This window comes from Haliotis cracherodii, unplaced genomic scaffold (assembly GCF_022045235.1).
Source record: "Haliotis cracherodii isolate W230 unplaced genomic scaffold, xgHalCrac1.p SCAF_5, whole genome shotgun sequence".
Taxonomy (NCBI): Eukaryota; Metazoa; Mollusca; class Gastropoda; order Lepetellida; family Haliotidae; genus Haliotis; species Haliotis cracherodii.
The window spans coordinates 66,346,710-66,368,115 of NW_027266308.1; the positions used below are offsets into that span (position 1 = coordinate 66,346,710).

Here is a 21,406-nt window from a genome sequence, read left to right on the forward strand (position 1 = left end):
ACATACCTGATACCTGCTCCCTATAAACCTCACATACTTGAAACCTCCTCCCTGTACACCTCACATACCTGATACCTCCTCCCTGTACACCTCACATACATAATACCCTCTCCCTGTACACCTCACATACCTGATACCTCCTCCCAGTTTTCCTTCCCATACAAATCTACCTGATGCGCTCTCCATGTTTGAGTAGTTATTGCAGTTATTTGATAACGCATTAATCATTCTGAGACAATCATAAATTGTCGAGTTTCAAGGCAGATAACTCGTGTTGCCCTTCAGTCGCGTCAACGTGAGACAGGCTTCATTTTCATGTGTTATTCATTGTTACCTGTCCGGTCTGTATGTGTGACGTATTCAGGTGAGTGATATAGGAGCTTAATCTTAAATACACATAAAATGTGACCATTACAAAGGCCATAATGAGTCTATAGTACGATCAGGGTGATTCAATGGCAGGACTAGGATAAGTTTTATTCCATACTGAAAGGCCTCCATAGTACAATTCTGTTTTCAGGAGTGGTTACATATCCGTTTAACAGGTCAAATTCTAATTAACACAGCATGATAAATGAACATTGATAGATTTTTTTAGAGTATCTTTGTCAGCTGTTGACATGATCGTTGTAATTGTTTGTAGATCGGGATGTACATAACAAGGCAGATCAATAAATTTACTTCTTAGGTGGTCGTTTTTTGGACAAACTAACAGAAAATGAAACTCATCTTCAATCACATTTAAATCACATTGCTCACATATCCTCAATTCTCTGTATATGTTTCTATGCCTGCCTACTTCGATCCTAAGTCTATGAGAGCTGCATCTAAATTGTGCTAAACTTATTCTAAACTAGAAGCAAGCCAGCATGTATACCTTGGCACAAACGTATGTAGATAATTTATGTCAGGCAGCGTGCGTAACACGTGCCAGTTTCGGAAAATAATACATTTTAAAAAGGGGCAATAATTTCACTTGTGATTCTATAATCGTTGAAAATAATGCGCATAATTTTATTCAACTGCCCCGAGCATAAAAGATCATGCAGTCACATTTGAACATTTCCGCAGATGTGGAAAAAATGCATATGTATTCACAGCAGTCACTATTTATAGTTTAACTGCGAATACATGTACAACTTCAGTCAAAACGTCATACATAATGTTGTAGCATTACTAAATGGATTGGCAACCTCTACTTTCGTTTGGTGTCTATAAAGACTGTTCTTGCGGTCGCGTGTGTATATTGCGTCAGACGCCGCCGTGAGAAGAACTTGTCTGACGGTGAGCTGCAGTTGTACAGGTCGACAACGTCGAAGTGAGTTCCGTCATGGCTGATGCTAAAGACACCCATGTCCAGGAAGAGGATGAGGTCACCCCGTGGACTGTCCAGAGCGTGTCCCAGAAAGGCGTGGACTACAACAAGCTCATAGGTATGACCCCTCCTTTGACTTTCATAGGTTTCGCCTTAGGAACGCAAATCGACACAGCGGCTATTTAACAGTCAAACTAATTGATGAGGATAACAGGGACAATACAATAATTTTCATTCATCATTAGAACGAAACACACGGAAAACTTCGTCCAGAGATAGCGGACTGCGGTATCACATGTATATGCGACATGGGTATGGCGGGTTAGAAATTAGACTATTTCACTTCTTCATTGTGTTTGAGTATTAGATCGTAGATATGTCAGTGAACACAAGTCAAGTTCTTATTGCGTCGTATATATATTTTTAACCTTGTTTTGGGGAAGTTTCATTTTCAATCATTATATCACGTGCATTGTTAAGTAGAATGCATTGGCCCATGACTATGGCCTCGCTGAACAATCAAACAATCGCGACCCTTGGAAATCAATGGCCGTGTTCCCAATTCCTCGGGAATTAGTGCTGACGTGACGTGGCGTGTCTCATGTAAACATAGACGTTAACGCTTAACACTTGATGTGTAATATATGGTAGTATTGCGGTATTCACCAAATATTGTACTGACAATATGAAAGACGGCAGACTCCATAAAGGACACCAGTTTGGATACGCACATTGTATTGTAATTTTTGAAATTTAATATGGTCGAAATAGTGAAATAGAAGGTTAAATTAGTATTGTATACGTGTCTCTGTCCCTTTTGTTCTATGAAACATTGACTCAAAATCCAAAATGTTTACAGCACATTAACATACATATATATATTCTTTGATTTTAAGGTGACTGAATAAAGAATGTTGGTTCGGCCTCTAAGCAGGGCGGTTCATGTTTATACACAAGTTTATGTGACCGTTATGTCAGTTTGGGAAGAATGACATTTTAACCAGAACAAAATATGTTCAAAAGTGGCAATTTCACTTTGGCAACATGTACAAAAATTACAATGTACCAACGCTAATTCCAATCATACAAAATGCTTTTGTTGCTATGAGTGTATGCAAAGCTTTATTGGTTTTTAAGCGAGCACCTGGAGTCATAACTGATTTTCAGTGAAGCATTCATTTGATGTTCACGGCTATTTTGCCTTTTACTCCCGATGGAGTGTGTTTCGTCGGATAATCTATTATTCTTGTTATTCTTTGGTATTGATGTGGTACTTGTTTTGTTAACTATTATACAAGTTTTGTTGATTTCAAGATACATGGAGAATTACGCGATGTGAGTGGTCGCGAGATAGAGTGTGTATATTTCACCTAGTCTTCTACAAACAGATGTATCGTCTTAAAACAGTATGAGTTTGTATATTATACTCCTTGTATTTTTTCTGCAAGGTTAAAACTACGCACAGCGAGTACCTATCATTTAGGAATATGTCGTATTAGTTTACAATATGACAAGTATTTTTCACTTAAATTCAATTCTGCTCTAGGTGTTCGAAGTCTTTCATCTGTCCCATATTTGGAAACCGGTTTTCATGTATTTCAATCCTGCTCTTTGACGGTTTGAGGAAGTGGTAATATGTTAAATTCGTGCAAAATTAATAATAACTTGTTGTTGAAATCCGTGTAATTTCATTTCATTTCATTTTTTAGTACTATGGGTTATGATGACATCTTTAAAAAAAAACTTCTTTTTTTTATTTTTATTTTTTTAGCGGGGTTGGGGTGGGGGACTTTTTATTGTTCCCTGAGTTGTGGAGTTATACAGTGTTCCGTCAACACAGATTTCGGATTGCATGGATTGACACAATACACTCCAAAATATGTTAATAATTGCCATACTTATGTTTGGAAACTGTCAAGATGAAACTTATCGATTGCAAGTATGGAGGAATAAATTGAATCGGTAGATGTTGAAAATATTATTGTGAGGAAAGAAGTCTTCTTATCTATTTTACTTTCATGAATGTAGTGATGAAGTTTCAAATTTCTCTTTGAATAGTTATTTATCGACACCTTGATTTTTCTGTTTTGTCACGTTTTCCAGACAATATAAAAATAATCAGCAAACAACATGAAGTTCACATTAATTGAAAAACATTATACCAAGATGTTTCAAAGGCTCTTTCGAACATAAAAGAGGAACAGTGTTCAGGGAACATGTCGAAATGAACATGTTAAAATCTTGGGTGGATAATCTGAACTGTGAACTATGAACTGATGTTAAGTTAACAAATTGATTCCCTTTAACTATTATTTCATATTGGTTTCTAATATAAATTTTTGGGTTGTTAAGACTTTGCATTTCGGTATCGCCGAGCGTATGATACAAAGATACCATTTCATTTGTGTCGCGTTTTTAAGACAAGGGAGGGTGAAGAACCGGAATCTTTTTGTAGAAATCTGGAATCATATATTTTTGATATTGTAATTTCCTTTTTCACCCTCTTCACACCATTTCGTTTTACTTCTAAGAATAATGCCCTTTATGTTTCTTGTCTATTTTCTTCTCATTTACCTCTTTGGGTTTTAAGATTTTGATCCGCATAGTTTAGCGTATCATATGAAGATTCCATTTCATTTACGGTTTTTTTATCTTGTTCCTTTTCATTATTCAGTCTTTTTCTGACAAGTGAGTATGTAATCATTTCTGATCTTAATTATTTTTTTTTTATTTGGTCATTCATTTGAGTTTGTTGTATCATCTAATTTACCTGATACAATACTATTCTTTGAAGAGTTCTAAAAATTTATCATCTTCGTAGTAATATTTCTCATTTGTGTGTATTCTCTTTCTTTTTGATATTGTTAAGTGAAATTCTGACCCTAAATAGCTACTTCAGATGATTTTCCTAATGAATATTTTTTCATTTTATATTTCCTTATTTGTGACTACCCTCGTTATAACCTGAATAACGCGTGATTACTGAAATGTCTGTCATAAAATAATACAACCATTTTCCATCTCGCCAGACAAATTTGGCAGCGTAAGAATAACGGAGGACCTCATCAAGAGAATTGAACGTGTGACAGGGAAGAAACCACACCGTTTCCTCACAAGAGAAATATTCTTCTCACACCGGTATTGTCATCTCTTCACATCATTATCATGACGCTGTTTAGTATCAGGAATATATTTAAAATGTTAAAAAAGCAATAATAATAACGATATTAGTAATGATAGTAGTAGTCGTTGTTGTTGTAGTTGTAGATGTAACAAGAATAATGAAAATTGGACACTTTGATACTTTTACACATTGTTAAGGAATGACATAGGCCTTTTAGATCTCTTACGTTGTTAGTGGTCATAAGTTTCTTAAATTGGGACAGGTTTGGAAACTTAAGATAATGCCTATTTGCGAGTTCATATCGTTATTTGAGAAATGCTTCACATCGAAATATATAATGAAATTCATCTCTCACAAAGTCACTTAGCCTAACCACCCGATCCCGGTAGTAGTAGTAGTAGTAGTAGTAGTAGTAGTAGTAGTAGTAGTAGTAGTAGTAGTAGTAGTAGCAGTAGTTTCAAAAAAGCTGTCCTTATCCACCAGTAACGTCCTATATCCTACACAGAGAGCTAGGTCAGGTCCTGGACATGTATGAGAAGAAGCAGCCGTTCTACCTGTACACTGGCCGCGGACCATCTTCAGAGGCCATGCACCTTGGCCATCTAATACCATTCATCTTCACTAAGTGAGTCAATCATACAAGTTGATATGATACGATGACCTTATACACTACATGAGTCAATAATATCTGATAATACATCACAGCGACATTGATGAACCTCATACCAGGTATTTTCACTGTCGTTCTGATGAGTTACATGCAGTACTTTTTCAGCTCTTATTGAAAAAGAGCTAAGTTAAGTCCTGGACATGTATGAGGCGAACCAGCCCATCTACCTCTACACCGGCCGTAGGTCATCATAAACGGCCATGCACCAGGGTCATCTAATACCATTGATCCTCACATCATTTATTTTCACTGTCGTTCTATTAGTGACGTGCAGTACTATCTCAGCTCTTCTTGAAAGAAAGTTGACTTTTGGTGACAAACATTGTATCGTTGTTTTCAAAAACATCATTCACGATAATAGAATGTTGCTATGTTCAAACACTAACTTTATAAATACACAGGTTATAATAGTGTTGAAATGTGAGATATATAAAATAGCTGAATGGGCAATATTTCAGATGGCTACAGGAAACTTTCGACGTTCCGTTGGTGATCCAGATGACAGATGATGAGAAGTTCCTGTGGAAGGACCTGGAACTGGAGGAGGCACACCGCCTCGCGCATGAGAACGCCAAGGACATCATCGCTTGTGGATTTGACCTTGACAAGACTTTCATATTCAGCGATCTGGAATATGTTGGGTAAGCCATGTTTCCAAAGCAAACATTGTTGTCGTTGTCGTAACATACTCCATGATTATGAGAATACTGGTGGTATAATGATCTAAAGAGCTTCATTTTGTTTTGTTGTTTCGTTACTCAGTGTCAGGCTTGTCAACATGATACCCATGTTAAAGGTGGTCACCGTCCATAAATTGAATTTATATATTAACAGTGTGGGGAAAGTATATTTTCGGTCTTCAGAATCAATGATATCCAAATTCAAATTTATATTGTTTGTTTAGAGGCTCCATTGAATTTTACAAGAATATCTGTCGAGTGGAGAAGCTGGTCACAGTCAATCAAGCCAAGGGAATATTTGGCTTCACAGACAGCGACTGTATCGGCCAGATCAGTTTCCCGGCCATCCAGGCGGCGCCCAGCTTCAGCTCCTCTTTCCCACAGATCTTCAACGGAAGGAGTGACGTTCCCTGCCTCATCCCCTGTGCAATAGATCAGGTAGCCGACAATTTGTTCATCAGATATCTAGATATTTATATCCATAATGCTGAGACTGATACGGTTCAACTCAACAATCGTTCATGCGTGTACCCTTTTTACTTGAGCACAAACAAGAAATTTTTGTTAAAATGTTGTCAGGACCCGTATTTCCGGATGACACGTGATGCGGCACCCCGGATGAGATGCCACAAACCAGCCCTGATTCACTCCGTATTCTTTCCTGCTCTGAAGGGGGCTAAAGGGAAGATGAGTTCCAGTGACCCAACATCTTCAATCTTCCTCACTGACTCGGAAAAGGATATTGCTGACAAGGTGAGATGATAACTGAACGTGCTCGAACATATGTGGATAGAAACGGTAGTAAATATGTGTAGGAAGGTTAAACTGGTTGTGATAATTATTTTTACAGTTAAAAAGAAAGAAGCACACATTGTTTGACGTTTTTCTTTGCAGATTAACAAGTACGCATTTTCAGGCGGCCAAGACACAAAAGAGGATCAGGAAAAACATGGTGGCGACTGTTCCATTGATGTGTCCTACCAGTATCTCAGGTTCTTCCTGGACGATGATGCTAAGCTGAAACGTATCGAAGAGGTGAGTGTGGAATTAGTTTGGCGTGGATTACACAACTAATGGGATGGGACGTAGGTTAACTTTATACATGTACATCTCTATCGTCAGGAAAATTTCAGGAAGTTTCAGGAAAATTTACTGTTCTCAGTAAACTTCTGATGGAATTTGCTTTTATTTTTGACAAATTGTCCTGAACCTGTTAAAATAGAGATGGACCAGGTTAGAACAGGTCTTCAGCAACCTATGCTTGCCGTAACAGGTGACTATGCTTGTCGTAAGAGGTGACTATGCTTGTCGTAAGAGGTGACTATGCTTGCCGTAACAGGTGACTATGCTTGCCGTAACAGGTGACTATGCTTGTCGTAAGAGGTGACTATGCTTGTCGTAAGAGGTGACTATGCTTGCCGTAACTGGTGACTATGCTTGCCGTAACAGGTGACTATGCTTGTCGTAAGAGGTGACTATGCTTGTCGTAAGAGGTGACTAACGGGATCAGGTGGTAATGCATGGTTCATGCATGTCATCGTTTTCCAATTGCCCAGATCGATGCTCATGATGTCAATTACTGGATTGTCTGGTCATGATTCGATTTTTTACAGACTGCCGTCATATAGCTGGAATATTGCTGGGTGCGGCGTTAAACAACAAACAAACAAACGAAGATAGAGATACAACTATGATTGTGTTCACTGTCAATTGTGATTGTGTTTAATAGCAAATGTCCCATGGATTAAGGAATGGAGTTGTTCATTACGTTTGTCATGTGGGATAATTGTGTAAAAAGTTAACACAATTGAACGTTCTTTTGAGCTTTTGTGAATCCACATATTCAAATACATTCTGTATGTTTAAAGTAAGTCCTAACTTGGTTGTATTAAGGATTATGTTTGATGTTTGAAACAGCGATTTAGTGGTACGTTTACTCGATAGTAAGACTATCTTCACGCACTGCATTTGCATGAAGAGGGAGAAGAGATGTGAAGGGAGTGAATGTGAGACTTTAAGCAAGCAATAGGTATTGGAGGCACTACAACAACATGATTAAATGACTGTACAGTTGCGTTAAGTTAAGTATACACTTTGCTATAAGTACCGACACCAAATGCTAGAAATCGTGCTCGAGGACATACTTGGAATATCCTAAGGCTGGCTCCAAATGACTTCATTACTTTGGCTTCCAGTCATCCGACGACGTTGTTTCATTGTGCTCCAGTTACTTGTGGCATGACATCGCAGCTAAACAGTTTTTATTACCAACCAGCAAACTCACATCACCTATGCAATTTTTTGTAAGGACCTCCATTACCATATTGTTATATGCTGTATCGTTGTATTGCGTGACCATCTCACATTATGACCTTTTTCACTTTTTCGACATATTGGAGGTGTTGTCCACATGTCATGTCATTCTATTTCTTTTTCGTTCTGTGTTATTGTTATTTCGATTGTGGCTATATCGCAATATCGTTATATCGTATCGCAATATTGCATCTTACTATCATTATAGACTACGGTTCAGCGATGCCCCCTCTCGTCCAGCATATCCAACACATGTTCTATTTTGTATGGCCAGTAGTCATTGAAAGACAACAGAAGTTTACTTTTATGTTGCAGCGGTACACCAGTGGACAGATGATGACAGGAGAGCTGAAGCAAGAGCTCATCAAGGTCCTTCAGACCCTGGTTTCCGGTCATCGTGAGCGGCGTGCACAAGTCTCCGACGCCATGGTGAACTACTACATGACGCCCCGGAAACTCAAGTACAACTACACCGACCCATCTAAGCCTCTGGGTACTTGCTGAGGAGAAACACTCCGATAGATAGGGAACGGTCATTGTGGGTTAATATGTTCCTATTTCCTGATTTCAAAGATACGTACATCCAGTGTATAAGGCCTTTTCACACACCGCACTCGTTCTTTATCTTTTAAATCTGTATTCTCAATTCAGAATTACATGGAAATCATATTTTCTTCTATTGCATAGACGTAGAACATGTTAGGAGCAAAAGCAAGGCGTATGCAGCACAAATAGTTGGTAATCGAGTAAAACAGTTTCAGGAAACCTATTTCAACAAGTTAGAATACTTGTAGAATACACTGCTTAAACTTTGTCGTGCAACTTGGAACGCCGAGGATGACAGTTGGAATCATGTATTTGGTGTATTATACATGCAATGACGAATGGGTTACAAAACGTTTATGAAATCCGATTCAATTTTGGGTCGTAATCCATTGAGTTGTGTAAGAAAACAAATTGCTTAAAATGAAATACAACTGCCTTTCTTGTTTGAATTTGGAGCATTCGTCTCGGTTTTTTAAGCTTTTTTCAAAGTACCTGTATAATTGTAGAGACGAGAGACATTCAAACTTGAGCAAATTGGCAAAATGGATTTTGTGTTGTCGGTCACTCCTATTACTTAGACATTGAATTACAATAAATATGAACTAAAATCCTACATGTTGTTGAATGTCAATCGCCCTGTTTAAATCCTACTCTCTGAATAAATGTGAAAAATCTCAGTTTATGCTTTGTTTACTGTCTACATTTGAATACGTTTTACATTTATTGGATATTATCAAGGTCCCAGCATGCAGACAGGGATTCTAATTGCTTATGGTTTCAAATACTTTTCACCGCTGTATTGCATTTTACGCCCAATGGAAGCTGTTTCGTGGGAAAATCGAGGTTGGTTATTCTCTAGCACTGACTTGTTATATTTCTACAACAATGGTTGTTTACGACATGAGTATTGGTTGATAACAACATCTGGTCATACATATTACCAAACAAAATTGTGTTATACCTGTACTCTTTTTTTTCATATGTGACAATGCCTCAATTTCATTCGATGAATGTTAGACCTAGCCACGGACTCATGTGTGTCATAATCGGAAAAATACCGAAGCATAGAATTTCACCTGGTTCTATTTCGAGAGCCATTGAACGCGGCCCATTTAAGTGAAATTAAATATCACACAGGGATTTAATCTCTTGTGCGTTTTGATCGAACAAAGCAAGTGTGCATGTGAGTGCTTTTTCGGCTTTGGGCTATGAAGATTGATTGTGTTTTTCGTGTTCACCATAACATGTTTGAAAATCCCAAGTAGAAAATACAATATACTGATCTTTTGATTCCGAAAGAGTAAGATAATCCGATAAGTTCATAACCTGAGTGACTGAGTAAATGCATACCTGATTGCTTTATTGGTCAAAAAAATTAATGCGATATACATCAAGGTGAGTAGAATGAATCTGAATAGGAACAATCCAAGAACAGTGAACAGATCGTTCCCGATAATAATAACGTGAAACAAAGGATATTCTGCATTGAGACGGGTTTTTTTTAATTATTTCTGAAGCTTTATTTACTTCTGAAACTTAAAGCAGAGACGGACTTAATCCTTGATTAACTAGTTGTTAAATGCCCCATACATTTCATCAATTTCTTGTCGAATAGTAATTAAGAATGTATGGTGGTCTAACCAAATTTTCAACGTAAATAAAAAATACATATTTATTCTACATATCTTGAGATTGTTGAAGGATTGTTTTATATTGAACCAACAAATGGAAGAATTGCATGTTTCGTGCGAGAACCCTGGTGGAAAATGTTTTAAATGTCTTTATTCACAGTTGTCCAATACGCGAGCAACTCTCGTTCAGCCTGCTTGTTATAACCATCTATGGCCGAGACGTTATAACAATGCAATGTGTGGGGTTCACAGAATTCTTCATATTTGGACCTATTGCCCATGCCAGATAGATCAGGCAATTTATATTGAAATATGTGAACCTATATGCTCTGCTAAATGTCAATGTACAAATACATCACCCCATGGAAGTCCGTATGTAATAATGGATGCTAACAAACGCCATCAGCATAAATAACACCTTTACTTGTCAAAGAAGACTCCTGGGTTCTAGAATTCAAAGAAATATGAATGTCATAATCATAAATATTAACTTGAAATAAAAATTATGTATCATCAATGTTTCGTAGAACAAAAGGTTTCCATTCATTGTGAAACCTAGTAACTGTCCAAGTGTTTACCCGCAAGTAGTAACCGACTGCCTCTTTAAACTAGGATAACAATTGTCACAAACACTGGTAAACGTGCGAGTAAGTAAAGTCCAACAACAGTAAACATTCTGTATGAACATATATTACCTTATGAATTGTCATTTACATCTTGACAACATCATAATAAAACATCAGTTTTCATCACTGTATTTGGAATGCTCCTCATTACATGGCATTTCGATATATCTGGAAATCTATTGAATAAACTTGCGACCTGGAGTCGTCATATCTCATATAAGTGGTAACTGGTTTATTTTCCTATGTACATATATACGTAAAACGAACATCCTTTGAAATGGCCCACGAAATATATTTGCAATGTCCCCGAAGGACTGTGCGGCCAGTTACTTCCCGTAGAAGGAGTAGTGGAATTAATATACGATACATGACCCAACCAGTGTTTAGTTACGTAAACTGAATAATCCGAATAATCGCATCAAGACATATGAGTATAACAATACACATTCTCAACATATACGCTCACTTAAGTTCTCTATAGCCTTGTGACAATATTGAATCATCTAACAATGTAATAAATGATCTATAGCATGTATAATATGAGCTGTGATCCATGCATATAGTATCATGTAATCATTAACCTGAAATAAAACACATGCAAAAATCAAAATGAGGTTGATCAGTCACCAATATGGAATATGCACTGCTGTAACTAAAGAGTAAACGAAATATAACAATTAATCTGAAACCATATTTGAAATATTTGAGAATATATTCAGATTTCTAATGCTTTTTCTTTAGCGACCTCTGTATTATATAATAATGTAGCCTCCTGTACAGTGAACATTTTCTAGTGAATCGTGTGTGTCTCTCCATTGAATATGCGCTAGACTTTGTTTTATCTATGAAAACGCAACCTTTCTCTGAATCCTATGTAGCATTTCGCATTTGTAGCACCGGGCTTGTCATGCCCGGAAGTCATTTTGCCTTTTTGGTTTTGAGTTATTACTTTTGGGGTCTGATATTACACTAAGAGGGTAACTGATTGTTCTGTGATAATACAGCTCTGATAATGCATCTGGTGCAGTCACAATCTATACGTGTTCGCCGTCGTCAGCCGATTTCTGCTCGGTTCTTTGTAGTACCGAACAAATAAGAAACATGCGGCAAACGTGACAAGTTTTTGTCTGAACGATACTGAGTGATTTGTTGTTTTTGATTGGGGAGGACTGGTGATGTTTGTCAGCGAGCGAACAGGAACCTGTTTTCGTTCTCAGGTTGACCAGCAACAGGTGGTATCACAGTGCCATTTACCCAGATATGAACAACTGTTGAACCATTTTGAATAGTGAAAGTATGACATTGAAAATTGCTGACAGTACCATGCTGTATCAAGACACCTGAGCCTAAAATCATTTGAGACTCTAAATCTGCAACAATTTGAAAATCAACAATTTTGATTGGAAGCATAACGTGTCCTAATACTGGTACTATATTTTAACCTATCCATTGAAAAGATGTCACATCTGACTTTTGAATAGGGATTTCTTTCCACAGACCCAAGTCATTGGAAACTTCAAGACTAAAAACACGAATAGCATTGCCTGAATCTACAATTGATGAAAATACCTGTTCTCCCAAAACAACACCAGTTCTAGGCCTGTATCATTTTTAGGTGTGGCCTGCAAAACAGTAGATTTAGGCCTGTTGTCATATGGAGAAACGGAAACCGATGACTTATAAAAGTGGGGTCAACAGTATTCTCAGCAAAGTGGGGCACTTGCGTGCTCCGTCGTGACTGTAATTGCTTTCTGCTACATACTCAATAAAAATTGCTGCATACTAAATTTTCTGACAAAATGACACTTCGCATTGCGTACAGGATACTTAACATATGACGGACTAGTCTCGTCTTAGACTTGACAAACAGAGTGGTATCGTTCTGCCTCAGTCATGGCCAAAACCTCTAGCTGGTGCTGAACGTATCTTTTTTAATGTGTTCGAGCCTACCTTTCTTTGTCACATGTAACAATGCCTCAATTTGATTCGGTAAAAGTTAGCTCGGACCATGGACTCATGTGTGTCATATTCGGAAAAATACCCAAGCCTACGTGCCAGATTGAGCATCTCTCTATTAGTTTTGTATTATGGATACCCCACTCATAATACTAATCCATTATAATGACACTGTGCAGGCCAGATCTCACAAAGGAACGCGGAAAGGCACAACCTGACTCTTCTGGCTAGCTGATGCGATCAGAAGATGACAGACTTTACGAGTAAACCTTAATTGTTACAGACTTTGAATAATAGGAAATCCATGTAGTTTTACTCGTAGCTGCCTTTCACTTGGAAAGCTAGTTATTTACGTGTAAAGCTAAATTAATCACGGTAAAGACTGACCAATGGAAAATTTAAAACATGTTTATGCGTAAGTCACTTGTTAATCTTTACGTGTAAAGACTTTGACCAATGGTTTTACCAGTAGCATCAATCGCTTTTCGAGTAATGCATTTCTGTGTTTGGTCAATCTATCGGTTACATGTCTAGATACTGGCTACAGTCATCACGCGTCACCACACAAAATGATGAAAATCAACAAATGTCATAACTTAACCATGCAGCTGAAAAACTGCTCAGTGTAGTGCGAAGCAGCAAACAAGCAATAGTAGGCGTGGCTTCGGTATTACATTAAATCCCCTGAAAGGATTTCGAAAAGTCATTGTGACATATGGTTGCGCCATGACGTGTTGCTCATAAACTTCACATACCTAAAAAGTGATACATAGTGACTCCCTGTTGAATATCGTCCATGTTAGTTATTTGTCGATTTCCTCAAGCGTCAAAACATTTCTGAGGAATGGAAGTTGAACAATGATCGTCTATGTTAGTCATTTATGGAATTCCTCAAGACTCAAATCATTTCTGAGGAAACGAAAGTTGAGCAGTGATCTATAAATACGTATGACAACCATCGGTGGAAACTACGATCTGTGGGAAAGAACTGAAAACGCTTGTGAAGTAAGGATTTCTATTCTAAAAGTTTATAGAGAACATTCGTTTATTTCACTTTTAAAATCCCAAAAGGGACTCGACATTAATATGTTATAACACACAGAGAGAGGGGGGTCTGAAACTTAGTCCGTTTGAGAACATGAACAGGTGTCGAAGACGATTTAACAGATTTATTAATAAAAATGACATTTCGATCAATGACAGCTACAGATATTAAATAATCTACTCACCTATCTTTCCAACCGTATATGCATATACACTTCAGCACCACACAGATCAGTGCCCATCAATCTATACATTCCCCTTCGAGATCACTTCAGCACCACACAGATCAGTGTCCATCAATCTATACATTCCCCTTCGAGAACACTTCAGCACCACACAGATTAGTGTCCATCAATCTATACTTTCCCCTTCGAGAACACTTCAGCACCACACAGATCAGTGCCCATCAATCTATACTTTCCCCTTCAAGATCACTTCAGCACCACACAGATTAGTGCCCATCAATCTATACATTCCCCTTCAAGATCACTTCAGCACCACACAGATCAGTGCCCATCAATCTATACATTCCCCTTCGAGAACACTTCAGCACCACACAGATCAGTGTCCATCAATCTATATATTCCCCTTCAAGATCACTTCAGCACCACACAGATCAGTGTCCATCAAGCTATACATTCCCTTCAAGATCACTTCAGCACCACACAGATCAGTGTCCATCAATCTATATATTCCCCTTCAAGATCTCTTCAGCACCACACAGATCAGTGCCCATCAATCTATACTTTCCCCTTCGAGAACACTTCAGCACCACACAGATCAGTGCCCATCAATCTATACTTTCCCCTTCAAGATCACTTCAGCACCACACAGATCAGTGCCCATCAATCTATACATTCCCCTTCGAGAACACTTCAGCACCACACAGATCAGTGTCCATCAATCTATACATTGCCCTTCGAGAACACTACAGCACCACACAGATCAGTGTCCATCAATCTATACTTTCCCCTTCAAGATCACTTCAGCACCACACAGATCAGTGTCCATCAATCTGTACATTGCCCTTCGAGAACACTACAGCACCACACAGATCAGTGTACATCAATCTATACATTCCCCTTCAAGATCACTTCAGCACCACACAGATCAGTGTCCATCAATCTATACATTCCCCTTCGAGAACACTTCAGCACCACACAGATCAGTGTCCATCAATCTATACATTCCCCTTCGAGAACACTTCAGCACCACACAGATCAGTGTCCATCAATCTATATATTCCCCTACAAGATCACTTCAGCACCACACAGATCAGTGTACATCAATCTATACATTCCCCTTCGAGAACACTTCAGCACCACACAGATCAGTGTCCATCAATCTATACATTCCCCTTCAAGATCACTTCAGCACCACACAGATCAGTGTCCATCAATCTATACTTTCCCCTTCGAGAACACTTCAGCACCACACAGATCAGTGCCCATCAATCTATACTTTCCCCTTCATGATCACTTCAGCACCACACAGATCAGTGCCCATCAATCTATACTTTCCCCTTCAAGATCACTTCAGCACCACACAGATCAGTGTACATCAATCTATACATTCCCCTTCGAGAACACTTCAGCACCACACAGATCAGTGTACATCAATCTATACATTGCCCTTCGAGAACACTACAGCACCACACAGATCAGTGTCCATCAATCTATACATTGCCCTTCAAGATCACTTCAGCACCACACAGATCAGTGTACATCAATCTATACATTCCCCTTCGAGAACACGTCAACAACGCACAGATCAGTGTCCATCAATCTATACATTGCCCTTCAAGATCACTTCAGCACCACACAGATCAGTGTACATCAATCTATACATTCCCCTTCGAGAACACGTCAACAACACACAGATCAGTGTCCATCAATCTATACATTGCCCTTCAAGATCACTTCAGCACCACACAGATCAGTGTACATCAATCTATACATTCCCCTTCAAGATCACTTCAGCACCACACAGATCAGTGTCCATCAATCTATACATTCCCCTTCAAGATCACTTCAGCACCACACAGATCAGTGTCCATCAAGCTATACATTCCCTTCAAGATCACTTCAGCACCACACAGATCAGTGTACATCAATCTACATTCCCCTTCGAGAACACGTCAACAACACACAGATCAGCGTCCATCAATCTATACATTCCCCTTCAAGATCACTTCAGCACCACACAGATCAGTGTCCATCAATCTATACATTCCCCTTCAAGATCACTTCAGCACCACACAGATCAGTGTCCATCAATCTATACTTTCCCCTTCGAGAACACTTCAGCACCACACAGATCAGTGCCCATCAATCTATACTTTCCCCTTCAAGATCACTTCAGCACCACACAGATCAGTGCCCATCAATCTATACATTCCCCTTCGAGAACACTTCAGCACCACACAGATCAGTGTCCATCAATCTATACATTGCCCTTCGAGAACACTACAGCACCACACAGATCAGTGTCCATCAATCTATACGTTGCCCTTCAAGATCACTTCAGCACCACACAGATCAGTGTACATCAATCTATACATTCCTCTTCGAGAACACATCAACAACGCACAGATCAGTGTCCATCAATCTATACATTGCCCTTCAAGATCACTTCAGCACCACACAGATCAGTGTACATCAATCTATACATTCCCCTTCGAGAACACGTCAACAACGCACAGATCAGTGTCCATCAATCTATACATTGCCCTTCAAGATCACTTCAGCACCACACAGATCAGTGTACATCAATCTATACATTCCCCTTCGAGAACACGTCAACAACACACAGATCAGCGTCCATCAATCTATACATTCCCCTTCAAGATCACTTCAGCACCACACAGATCAGTGTACATCAATCTACATTCCCCTTCGAGAACACCTCAACAACACACAGATCAGCGTCCATCAATCTATACATTCCCCTTCAAGATCACTTCAGCACCACACAGATCAGTGTCCATCAAGCTATACATTCCCCTTCAAGATCACTTCAGCACCACACAGATCAGTGTCCATCAATCTATACTTTCCCCTTCGAGAACACTTCAGCACCACACAGATCAGTGTACATCAATCTATACTTTCCCCTTCAAGATCACTTCAGCACCACACAGATCAGTGCCCATCAATCTATACATTCCCCTTCGAGAACACTTCAGCACCACACAGATCAGTGTACATCAATCTATACATTCCGCTTCGAGAACACGTCAACAACACACAGATCAGCGTCCATCAATCTATACATTCCTCTTCAAGATCACTTCAGCACCACACAGATCAGTGTCCATCAATCTACATTCCCCTTCGAGAACACGTCAACAACACACAGATCAGTGTCCATCAATCTATACATTGCCCTTCAAGATCACTTCAGCACCACACAGATCAGTGTACATCAATCTATACATTCCCCTTCGAGAACACGTCAACAACACACAGATCAGCGTCCATCAATCTATACATTCCCCTTCAAGATCACTTCAGCACCACACAGATCAGTGTCCATCAATCTATACATTCCCCTTCAAGATCACTTCAGCACCACACAGATCAGTGTCCATCAATCTATATATCAATCTACGTGTTTAGCTCAGCACAACGTGTTGATCAGAGTTCATCAATCTTTACACTCCCAACACTTCGAAAAACACAGAGTGGTGTCCATCTATCTGTACATGTACATCCGTAGATGCCTATACATGTACATCCGTAGATGCCTATACATGTACATCCGTAGATGCCTATACATGTACATCTGTAGATGCCTATACATGTACATCCGTAGATGCCTATACATGTACATCCGTACATGCCTATACATGTACATCCGTACATGCCTATACATGTACATCCGTACATGCATGTACACTTCAGCACAACACAGACCAGAGTCCTCTACATCTTCACATGGCAACAAAATGAAACGTGAAAGCAAAGGCTGGATCGGGAGGAGTAACAAAACATTAAATCATTGTTAAGTTTTAATCTTTATAAAGCAAGTTTAATTACGTACACTGTTCACCTTTTATCTCACCTTTTACTCTTTTGGTGAGCAAATCCAAGGCATTTATACAGAGGTAGGAATATATGTCCATTTCTATTGTCACTATTATTTTTCAGGTTCGCCAGTAGAAACATTTTTTTTCAATAAAAGTGACAAACCCTTTCCATATTCATCAGAAATCTATTCCGAAAGCAGAGTTGACTGTAAGATTCCAACTATATCATGAGCATGTGTTTATGAATTAATATCAAATAGTGATGATAACAGGTTTTCGCACAAAGCTGAGCGTATCCTGCACTAACGGTGGTACCTGTCTCAAACACAAGCAAAGGCAAGTCAAGATTCACCCGAAAATGCACGGAAACATATGGTATAAGTCAAAATAGGGATTTGCATGAAACATGTTGGTTTTTTTTGGTCAAACTGATATAAAACGTTTTGGAAGCAGTACTGAGGCCTTGAATGTTGTAACCTTGGTCAAACAACTCCTGAGCACGAGTCGTATAGCGCTCTTTCAAATATTGGTAGAAAGAACATGCACGATTGTATCACAAAAGTTGTGAAACGTAAACACAAAAGGCTGGAGCTGCTGGAATATTGCTCGACATGAAGGGAAAGTTGACTATTGGAAGGTTGAAGTCATCCCTCTTGTCTTACAGTCTTCTAGAAAGTGTTTTTTTTTTCGATTCCTTTGCTTTAAGAAAGAAATCCACAAGAGGGGGAGCACAGCTGGTGCCCATGGGGATGCCTACTTCTTCCCTAAATGTATTACCCCCACATTGTACGTAGATATTATCAATGAAGTCCAGCATTTCACATATTGTTTTCTCAGTAAAGTTCATATGGCATTTGCTTTCAATTTTGACAATTAGACCTGACCGCCTGAAGAAAGATATGTAACTGCATCTGTGGTCACCACGTTTTGAAACAAAAGCCCCATGGATCAAGGAATGAAGTCATGTGGGATTGTGGTGTCGAAAGTTCAAAAATCAAACGTTTTGACTGAACTAAAATTGGTTCTTTTCTGAGATTGTAAAAACGTCAACCAAATGCTTTGAGTTTTTCACAATGCACATGGTATTAATTTCTCCAGTCTCAAATAGTTTCTGCGAATATGCAGAAAGTCTTTCCTTGATTGTGTAAAGAAATATGGTTAATCGTTGAGACTTATTTGCTGGACCCAGCTATATACATTGTATCTTTGTTTGTACGGATTGTTATGGTAAGTGCAAAAGAGGAATGGACATATCTTCAGGTTTTAGAGTTTATAGTTTTGATGTGTCACTTATACCAAGTTCACTTTTACCATAGGGTAAAAAGATCATGTAATCGCTCCATCATTTTTTGCCTTTTTCATTTTGCCTGTACAGGTAAATTTACCACGGGAGTAAATATGGTGTTGAAACTGTCATCCAATCATAATATTCCTGCTATTAATTTGATTATTTTGAACAAACACATTTTCACGAACAAAACGCACCGAAAGCAAAATATTTTGGTACCGATTCTACACTGTATTATCCTTGTCATGATCTTCAGCTAGATGTTTAGTAGAATTGAACTGCTTTGAAGGAAATGAGGTTTTGTATTTCAGGTGAGTATACTTCATAGGTTTTTCGTTGACCAAACGCCTATTCCTTGTATGTTCTTTGTTTAGTTTTTTTACACTGCCCTGTAATCCACACAGACAGACGGTTTCGGGTACTAGGGACCTGTTCTGACAAGTATGATGCCCTATATCAGATCATGAAACCAGCAACTGGGGACAAGTGTGTTTGTAACAGCAGTGTTGATATATCTAGTTAAAATTTGGAAAAACAAGAAACACACACACCCACACACACACCCACACCCACACCCACACCCACACCCACCACTACACCCACATTTGGACTGTTCTTGAGCACATGATAGAAACTGCACTTGATGTTTCTCGTGATATCGTCCTTGTTGGTGACCTAAATGAAGATCTTTTCAATACGAATATCCACCATTTACGTGACATAAAACCACGCAAGAACTTACGCAGTATTAAAAATGAAGCAACACGAATTACAACACATTCGGCTAAACTTATTGACCCTATTTTAGTAAGTAATGATTGTAATTGTTCCTTATCCAGTGTACTAGATTTTAGTTCCGATGTATCGGATCACAGGGGTGTTTTCGTGTCTATTAATGTATATCTTAACATAAAAAAATCATATAGAAGAAACGTATGGCTCTACAAACAAGTTAATTTTGCAAAAATGAACATACAAATTAAGAATAAAAATTGGAACGAGTTTTTTAAAGAATGTCTGGACTTTAATGAAATGTGTGACAAATTCCACTCCCAACTGAAAAATTACATGCACGACTATTTACCCTCTAAGTGTGTAACTATTCGCGCAACGGACAAACCATGGTTCGATAATGACCTCAGAAGGGAGCGTCGCTCCAGAGACCGCTATCGAAAAAAGGCATTACGAACTGGTAAACTAAGCGATCTTGTCAACTACAAAAAGCAAAGAAACAAATTTAATAATATGAAAAAGATAGCCAAAGAAAAATACTATAGCAACATTAACGGCTTGTTGGAAACACATCTGAACTCAAACAGTACCAACTACTGGAAATTATTGAGATTCATCATCAAAAATGCTAATTCACCAGTATGTATCCCCCCTCTGTGTACCGACCTTAATAAACCCACAGCATTTACCGATGTCGAAAAGGCTGATGTACTCAACAATTATTTTGTTTCTATTTGTGATGTTGATGACGGAAATCAACCGCTTCCGGATTTCATTCAACGTTGTGAAACCTCTCTCTCGGATATCACAGTTACTGAAATAGAAATAAGCGATCTCATAAAGTCACTACCATGCAATAAATCAAGCGGACCAGATAATATACACCCTAGACTCTTAAAACCCTTGGCTGACAGTATTGCCATCCCATTATGTATAATTTTCAATCTATCTTTAAAGGAAGCAATCTTTCCAGGAAAACTGGAAACTTGCTCACGTCATGCCATTATACAAGAAAGGTGACAAAGCATTACCCTCAAACTACAGACCAATTAGCTTATTATCTATTCTTGGAAAACTACAGGAGAGATTAGTTTTTAAACGCTTATACAACTATTTCAATATGAATAGTCTCCTGTATAAATATCAATCCGGCTTTGTACCAGGACATTCTACTACCTCACAATTAATAGGGGGCGGTCGGATAGCCTAGTGGTTAAAGCGTTCGCTCGTCACGCCGAAGACCCGGGTTCGATTCCCGACATGGGTACAATGTGTGAAGCCCATTTCTGGTGTCCCCCGACGTGATATTGCTGGACTATTGCTAAAAGCGGCGTAAAACCATACTCACTCACTCACTCACTCACTCACTCACTCACTCACTCACTCACTCACTCACTCACTCACTCACTCACAATTAATAGAAATTATTAATGATATTGTCTCATCTGTTGACA

The 21,406-nt window shown here is 38.7% G+C and overlaps 1 protein-coding gene across 1 annotated transcript; it reads left to right on the top strand.

Moving 5' to 3' along the window:
- Positions 1 to 1,095: 1,095 nt before the first annotated feature.
- LOC139442255 (tryptophan--tRNA ligase, cytoplasmic-like) lies at positions 1,096 to 9,320 on the top strand. The gene is made up of 8 exons (XM_071223043.1): positions 1,096 to 1,433; positions 4,345 to 4,453; positions 4,945 to 5,064; positions 5,568 to 5,750; positions 6,014 to 6,227; positions 6,369 to 6,542; positions 6,684 to 6,824; positions 8,418 to 9,320. Exons 1-8 carry the CDS (start codon positions 1,331 to 1,333, stop codon positions 8,604 to 8,606), a joined length of 1,233 nt encoding a protein of 410 aa, XP_071079144.1. The 5' UTR covers positions 1,096 to 1,330; the 3' UTR covers positions 8,607 to 9,320.
- The last annotated feature ends 12,086 nt before the right edge of the window (positions 9,321 to 21,406 follow it).